The 9,074-nt window shown below is 44.4% G+C and overlaps 2 protein-coding genes across 2 annotated transcripts in view; one reads left to right on the forward strand and one right to left on the reverse strand.

The window, feature by feature from the left end:
• The window catches only part of LOC137416859 (phosphofurin acidic cluster sorting protein 2), a 984,123-nt gene that overhangs the window by 206,196 nt on the left and 768,853 nt on the right, over window positions 1-9,074 (reverse strand). The gene's annotated exons all lie outside the window — the stretch shown is intronic.
• EXD2 (exonuclease 3'-5' domain containing 2) overlaps window positions 1-9,074 on the forward strand; it is a 115,549-nt gene that overhangs the window by 49,495 nt on the left and 56,980 nt on the right. The window contains 2 exon segments of the mRNA XM_078778897.1: window positions 600-787; window positions 6,139-6,245. Coding sequence (XP_078635023.1) covers window positions 600-787; window positions 6,139-6,245 — 295 coding nt within the window.

Here is a 9,074-nt window from a genome sequence, read left to right on the forward strand (position 1 = left end):
TCCCAGGATTACCCACCCCAAATTTCGTTGCGATCGGTTCAGCCGTTTTTGCGGTACCTGGGAACGGACAGACACACACACAGACACACACACAGACACACACACAGACACACACACAGACAGACAGACACAGACAGACACAGACAGACACAGACAGACACAGACAGACACAGACAGACACAGACAGACACACACAGACAGACACAGACAGACACACAGACAGACACACAGACAGACACACGGACGGACACACGGACGGACACACGGACGGACACACGGACGGACACACGGACACACGGACGGACACACGGACGGACACACGGACGGACACACGGACGGGCACACGGGCGGGCACACGGACGGGCACACGGGCGGGCACACGGACGGACACACGGACGGACACACGGACACACACACACACACACGGACACACACACGGACGGACACACACGGACGGACACACACACACGGACACACACACACACGGACACACACACACGGACACACACACAGACACACGGACATTTGGTGAATTATAGTAAGATAAAACAGGAAGTTCAATTTGCAGTTTCCTTGTGTATGTCCCTTATCCTCTTCAGGAAAGCCTTGTGTCATGGGCCTGGGTTCTGACTCGATGTGTGGGATTGGTGGATATCCCATATCGGGGCTTTGCAGATCCGATTTTGCAGTCTCTCTCACCATGCAGAGGTCGTGGTACAACTATAATCACTGCAGACAAAGATGGCAACGTCAAAAGAAAGGTGCCTGGATATAGGCACGCTTTGAGGTACAGCTATCATTGTAACACATGACTACTACCAGCTACCATTGTAACGCATGACTACTACCAGCTACCATTGTTGGAGCTGAACCATTGCTGGAGTTGCTGCTGGGAAAAAAAAAAACTATACATATTTTTATGTTTTCTTTTTTGTCGACTAAGTCGAGGGTCGTGGAGGAACTAGAACATTAAAAGGATCAGGACACTACAGAATGAAAGTAACAGCAGGGACGAGGGACAAAATAGAGAGATGTGGGCAAATAAGTGATGTGGGGAGGTATGAGGGTTAGGGGAAGATGCATGGGATGGACAAGATAGATAGCCGTAAACTCTCATTCACACAAGTGGAAAGGAAAAATGGGGAAGAACCAGAAATGAAACTGAATTTTACAAATATTGAAAACAAGTCAAGTGAATCCACTTGGATTCCGCCCAGGTTGGCCTTGGTTGGCCAGGTTGGCCAGGACCCAAATGACCCAGAGGACCCAAATGACCCAGAGGACCCAAATGACCCAGAGGACCCAGAGGACCCAAATGACCCAGAGGACCCAAATGACCCAGACATCTCTGATGACTGGGTCCTCTGGGTCATTTGGGTCCTCTGGGTCATTTGGGTCCTCTGGGTCATTTGGGTCCTCTGGGTCATTTGGGTCCTCTGGGTCATTTGGGTCCTCTGGGTCATTTGGGTCATTTGGGTCATTTGGGTCCTCTGGGTCATTTGGGTCATTTGGGTCATTTGGGTCCTCTGGGTCATTTGGGTCCTCTGGGTCATTTGGGTCCTCTGGGTCATTTGGGTCCTCTGGGTCATTTGGGTCCTCTGGGTCCTCTGGGTCCTCTGGGTCATTTGGGTCCTCTGGGTCCTCTGGGTCCTCTGGGTCCTCTGGGTCCTCTGGGTCATTTGGGTCCTCTGGGTCATTTGGGTCCTCTGGGTCATTTGGGTCCTCTGGGTCATTTGGGTCCTCTGGGTCATTTGGGTCCTCTGGGTCCTCTGGGTCATTTGGGTCATTTGGGTCCTCTGGGTCATTTGGGTCATTTGGGTCCTCTGGGTCCTCTGGGTCATTTGGGTCCTCTGGGTCATTTGGGTCCTCTGGGTCATTTGGGTCCTCTGGGTCATTTGGGTCCTCTGGGTCATTTGGGTCCTCTGGGTCATTTGGGTCCTCTGGGTCCTCTGGGTCCTCTGGGTCATTTGGGTCCTCTGGGTCATTTGGGTCCTCTGGGTCATTTGGGTCCTCTGGGTCATTTGGGTCCTCTGGGTCATTTGGGTCCTCTGGGTCATTTGGGTCCTCTGGGTCATTTGGGTCCTCTGGGTCATTTGGGTCCTCTGGGTCATTTGGGTCATTTGGGTCCTCTGGGTCATTTGGGTCCTCTGGGTCATTTGGGTCCTCTGGGTCATTTGGGTCCTCTGGGTCATTTGGGTCCTCTGGGTCATTTGGGTCCTCTGGGTCATTTGGGTCCTCTGGGTCATTTGGGGCATTTGGGTCCTCTGGGTCATTTGGGTCCTCTGGGTCATTTGGGTCCTCTGGGTCATTTGGGTCCTCTGGGTCATTTGGGTCCTCTGGGTCATTTGGGTCATTTGGGTCATTTGGGTCCTCTGGGTCATTTGGGTCCTCTGGGTCATTTGGGTCCTCTGGGTCATTTGGGTCCTCTGGGTCATTTGGGTCCTCTGGGTCATTTGGGTCCTCTGGGTCCTCTGGGTCATTTGGGTCCTCTGGGTCATTTGGGTCCTCTGGGTCATTTGGGTCCTTTGGGTCCTCTGGGTCATTTGGGTCCTCTGGGTCATTTGGGTCCTATATTCCTATCCTATAACATATATATCCTATAACCTATCCTATATATATCCTATATCATATAACATATATCCTATATATCCTATAACATAACATATAACAAATATATCCTATATTATGTACTAGCGAGCGGCCGCGTACCAGCCAAAGGGGTAGCCCATGGTTAGCCTAAATATAGATTTGATGACGTCATGTTTACACATCTGAGCGACAGAAACGTCTACACTGTTGGAGCTTCACTTTTGGAGAGACAGAAATTCCCAGGCAAACGCTATAACGCACCAGGTTTACAACCTGTGCGTTAATAATATGAATAAATATAAAAATTAGGAAAGTTACCAAATTTCAGAGGAGGATATACATGCTACGTTTGTGTGGCACAGGTGAGGGAGTGGGGGGCAAACCCAGTGATCTGGAAACTGAGAAAGTGGTGGGATTGTGGAGGGTTATTTATTGAAGGTAGGAAAAAAATCATGCGTGTGGATAATATGGGGGTGACATGAGATGGTGGGGAACAGCTGTCTGGAAGCCCTGGAGGGAAGAATTACATCGAACAGATTGAGGGAGTTGGTTCCACGGGCATTCAAAAAAAAAGAGGAATGAATGAGTGCAAGCAGAAAGTCTGGATTTTGGGAGTTTGACGAGAAGAGGGTTTCTGGCAGACCATGTGTACCCTGCAGAAACCTAGGGGTTGGGGGGGGGGGGGGGGGTGTCAGGCGGTTACAAGATCAAAAAGGAGGCGATGGAGAAAAGATTTGGGTTTCCGCTACCACTGCACTACCTTCAAACCCATTCATGCACAGCCACGTGAACCTTACAGAATTATTTTTGCAAAAATTCACTTCTCCTTTCACAGATAAAGAGAGAGAAACAAAGGTAAAAGAGATAAATCAAAAGAAAAAGCAAGAATTGGAATAAATAACGAGAAATGTGGAAAAAGAACAAAGAAGTGTGAAAAGAACAAAGATGTCGGGAAGAAACCGACAGATAGATTTCAGCAGGTACTCCCCAGGCTGAAACGCAGCAACAGATACAACAACAAGTTACCAGAGGCAACAGGTACAAGCTACTAACAGAAAAAATGACACATGGGCAGACGGACATGAACCAATTGCTTAACCCCACTTTTCTCCTTGCGTGCGTGGCTAATTACATGTAGTATGATAATTGCATCAAAGTAACTATAGTCTTAAAGTTTTGTGATGACAACATCGTTTATTTTCCTCTATGTTTTGAGGCAATTTACTCTGATTTCTCCCTCAAAACCATTTGAATGCCACAGAATCTGGGGGCTTTACCCCCTGGGCACTGCCCAGGTTTCATACAGATGGCTGCTAAACCCTACCTATGACAGTTCGCACCTGTTGATACTTTGCCCACAAATTATCCAGCAGACGGTGGTTACATCAGGGTACGATGGGAACATAATGGGATGGGTTGTGTATTTGCAATTTGGAGGCAAAGAGTTCAGACATTTTGTTGCATCTCAGTCGGAGTCTGCAGTAATGCTGTTTGAGGTGAGGGGCGGGATGGGAGCGTACACCAGTGACTGGTCTGACAAGGTTCCATGACTTGGATGAAGGAGACTGATTGGATAGTTCAGCATTAAGATCTTATAAATCCCAAAGCCAGACTCACCGCTAATTTTCAAAGTGGATGGCCCGATTAAAACCTCAATTTGTTAACTTAAACTTTCTAGTTTACGGGCGAGTTTGTTGTACAGTGCATTCAGAAAGTATTCAGACCCCTTCACTTTTTCACATTTTGTTATGTTGCAGCCTTATGCTGAAATCGTTTAAATTCATTTTTCCCTCATCAATCTACACTCAATACCCCATAATGACAGGGAGAAAACAGGATTTTAGAAAGTTTTGCAAAATTATTAAAAAGAAAAACTGAATACTTATGTAAATGTGATATTTCAGACCCTTTGCTATGCCACTTGAAATTTAGCTCAGGTGTATCCCATTTCTCTTGATCATCTTTGAGATGTTTCTACACCTTCATTGGAGTCCACCTGTGGTAAATTCAATTGATTGGACATGATTTGGAAAGGCACATACCTGTCTATATAAGGTCTCAGAGCTGACAATGCATATCACAGCAAAAACCAAGCCATGAGGTCGAAGGAACCGCCTGCAGAGCTCAGAGACAGGATTGTGTCGAGGCACAGATCTGGGGAAGCCTGCAAAAAATTCTCTGCTGCATTGAAGGTTCCCAAGAGCACAGTGGCCTCCATGATTCTTAAATGGAAGAAGTTTGGAACAACCAGGACTCTTCCTAGACCTGGCCGCCCGGCCAAACTGAGCAATCGGGGGAGAAGGGCCTTGGTAAGAGAGGTGACCAAGAACCCGATGGTCACTGGCTGAGCTCCAGAGATCCTGTGTGGAGATGGGAGAAACTTCCAGAAGGACAACCATCACTGCAACACTCCACCGATCTGGGCTATATGGCAGAGTGGCCAGACGGAAGCCTCTCCTCAGTGAAAGACACATGAAAGCCCGCTTGGAGTTTACAAAAAAGCACCTAAAGGACTCTCAGACTGTCTTGGCTGTGTGCTTTTTTTCACATTCTGGGCAGCCTGCTCTAGGAAGAGTCCTGGTTGTTCCAAACTTCGTCTATTTAAGAATTATTGAGGCCACTGTGCTCTTGGGAACCTTCAATGCAGCAGAGAATTTATTTTTGTAGGCTTCCCCAGATCTGTGCCTCGACACAATCCTGTCTCTGAGCTCTGCAGGCGGTTCCTTCGACCTCATGGCTTGGTTTTTGCTCTGATATGCATTGTCAGCTGTGAGACCTTATATAGACAGGTGTGTGCCTTTCCAAATCATGTCCAATCAATTGAATTTACCACAGGTGGACTCCAATCAAGGTGTAGAAACATCTCAAAGATGATCAAGAGAAATGAGAGGCACCTGAGCTAAATTTCAAGTGTCATAGCAAAGGGTATGAATACTTATGTAAATGTGATATTTCAGTTTTTTCTGTTTAATAAATTTGCAAAACTTTCTAAAATCCTGTTTTTTTTTTTTTTGTCATTCTGGGTTATTGAGTGTAGATTGATGAGGGAAAAATGAATTTAAATGATTTCAGCATGAGGCTGCAACAAAACAAAATGTGAAAAAAGTTGAAGGGGTCTGAATACTTTCTGAATGCAATGTGTATGACTATATAAAATGAAGTTGAAGATGATAATCAAATTGATTAGTGTTTAAAAAAAAAAACTTTTGCTGATTTTACATTTGATTAATAACTTGTAGTGATAATAAAAAAGGTGGAAATGGTCAATTGGCTAACTTTAGGATTCTAAAGGTATTTATGTATCGTTGCCTATAGTAGAGCCGTTTTTGCTGTGTAGTTTTTGAATTTATGATGAGGTTATCTCATCTTTCTTGAATTGATGATGTCCTTGTGAGAAATCATTTTGAGGTCTCCTTGAAGAAAGAGATTTCGAAAGTTGCTTATAAAAGTCATCTTACCCTGATAATATGAGATGTATTTCACTTTGGACGATCTCACTCCCAATAATTACTGAATGCAGACGACTAATTTGAGGTTTTGTATCTCTAGAAAATCTCCACTGCATGATAACTGCCTGCTACGTGCTCCAGATGGACAACTGCTGTCCACTTGTGACAGAAAAAGAGCCCAGTGGTATCTGGATAAGGATATTGCAGGTATGTAACTTCCAACTGTTTTATTTCTAAAATGTATTTACTAACTTGGAGCATTACCTTCAATACTGGCAAGTTCCATACTCACGGCCTGTTTCTTCTTAATGGTCATCTGACTACTCTTCCATATTATATCTGTGATCACTTCATAGCTTATTGATTTCACTGTTGGCCATTATATTCCTCATAAGACTATGTGTATTTTAGAGACAGTTAGACACATCGTGTGTGTATATATATATATATATATATATATATATATATATATATATATATATATATATATAAATAAACAATCACGTGAAAAAGTAAGTACACCCCATGTAAAGTTTTGACTTTTTCAACATATTTCAACATACAGCTATTTGATCTTCATTTCAACAATACTGATAGATAAAGGTGATATAATATAACAAATATCATGAAACATTTACATTTTGTAGTCCATTGTATAATTTAAATAAACATAAATGCAAATTTTGCATGTGGAAAAAGTAAGTACACCCCGACATTTATCACGACTTCAAATACCTAAAATTAGAATCAGGTGCACCAGCTCAGGTGCAAATGATTAGAACATCGTTAGAGAGGATCTTGGAGGAACCTGTCTTATTTAAACCTTCGACATTTAGTTTGGTTTGCTCTTTGTTGTTGAAGTGTGCGGCGTCACCATGTCTAGATCAAAAGAGCTCTCTGAGGCCTTCAGAAAGAAAGTTATAGATGCCTAAAGTCTGGGAAGGGATTTAAAAAGATCTCCAAACAATTTGAAATCAATTATTCGACTGTCCGGAAGATCATCTACAAATGGAGAAGATTCCAAACAACTGCCAACTTGTTCAGGCCAGACCTCCCCAGCAACTTCAGCCCGAGAGCAGACCGCAAGATGCCGAAAGACGTCTCTAAGAACCCCAGAATGTCATCACGGGACCTACAGGTAACTCTTGCCACTGTTGATGTCAAAGTGCACGAGTCTACCATTAGAAAGAGGCTGCTCAAATTTGATCTACATGGGAGGTGTGCCAGGAGGAAACCTTTGCTGTCCAGAAAGAACATCAGGGCAAGACTAAAGTTTGCCAACGAACACCTAGGCAAAGACCAGCACTTCTGGAACAATGTGCTCTGGACAGATGAGTCAAAGGTAGAGCTGTTTGGCCACAGTACCAGAAGACATGTTTGGCGAAAACCAAAGACAGCATTTGACCACAAGAACCTGATACCAACTGTAAAGCATGGTGGTGGAAATATTATGGTTTGGGGCAGCTTTGCTGCATCAGGGCCTGGGCAGCTCACCATCATAGAATCCACTATGAATTCTTCATTGTACCAGAGGGTGCTTGAGGATAATGTGAGTCTATCTGTTGGAAAGTTGAAGCTCAACCGAAGGTGGACCATGCAACATGAAAATGACCCTAAACATACCAGTAAATCCACCAAGGAATGGCTGAAAAGAAAGAAATTCAGGGTTCTGGAATGGCCAAGTCAAAGCCCGGATCTAAATCCCATCGAGATGTTGTGGGGAGATTTGAAATGAGCTGTGCATGCAAGAAACCCCTCAAACATCACACAGCTGCTGAAAGAATTCTGCATGGAGGAGTGGGAAAAAATTTCTCCCAGTCGATGTCAGAGACTGGTAGACAGTTATAAGAAACGCCTACTTTAGGTTGTTTCTGCCAAAGGGGGCAATACCACCTATTTGAGCGAAGGGTGTACTTCCTTTTTCCACATGCGAAATTTGCATTCATGTTTATTTAAATTATACAATGGACTACAAAATGTAAATGTTTCATGATATTTGTTATATTATATCACCTTTATCTATCAATATTGTTGAAATGAAGATCAAATAACTGTTGAAATATGTTGAAAAAGTCAAAACTTTACATGGGGTGTACTTACTTTTTCACGTGACTCTATATATATATATATATATATATATATATATATACTAGCTGAGGTACCCGGCTTCGCCCGGGTTGAATAAGAATAATACAAATATATGATGAAAAGAACATGTATATTTTAGAGCAATATCACAGTACATTTCCTACATGACGATTTGTCAATTTTCAATTTCTCAAACCTCTTGGTATACAACATTTCTGGTTTTCTTACTTGGTGCCAAGACATAAAGATTGCTTGGTTTTCCAACCCTCGAGCAGCCCACGTACAGCTGGCCATGGGAAGTACCCGGCATTGCCGGGCGGGGGAAGGGAGGGGAGGAGGAAGTGGAGGGGAGGGGAACGGGGGGGGTGGGGGGGGGGAGGAGGGGGTGGGGAGGGGAGGAGAGGGTGGGGAGGGGAGAAGAGGGGGGGAGGGGAGGAGAGGGGAGAAGAGGGAGGGGGAGGAGGAGAGGAGAGGGGAGGAGGAGGGGGAGGGGGGAACGGCTAGCTTGGCAAGCGATAGCAGGATTTTACTTTTATTTTTACCTCAATGAGGGCTATATATATAGTCCGTGCTTGGAGCCTTAAAGTTCAACATAAAGTTTTTTTATGAAAAATAATGCAGATGTATTACAATCCACCAATACAAGTTCAGAAATGAATGCAGATCCTTTACTTTGCGATACAAACGCAATTCCCGCCATTTCCACTCACGATTGAGGCCTCCACAGTGACCGCGCCTCTTCTTCCTCCTACAACTTCGTCTCACTTCTTTCACTCAAAATGCACGAAATTCTGCCGCATGAAATTATGTAGAGGCCTCGTCGGGGGGAAATAAGGTAGATAAGGAAGGCGTTGTAACAGAAGAATCAAAATAAAAGTGGAAGAACATAAGGAAATGGGAGCTATTCTGGACCCACAGCCAAACCCGACAAACCATTGCAATACACCC

This window comes from Myxine glutinosa, chromosome 5, assembly GCF_964187855.1.
Source record: "Myxine glutinosa chromosome 5, kmMyxGlut1.1, whole genome shotgun sequence".
Taxonomy (NCBI): domain Eukaryota; kingdom Metazoa; phylum Chordata; class Myxini; order Myxiniformes; family Myxinidae; genus Myxine; species Myxine glutinosa.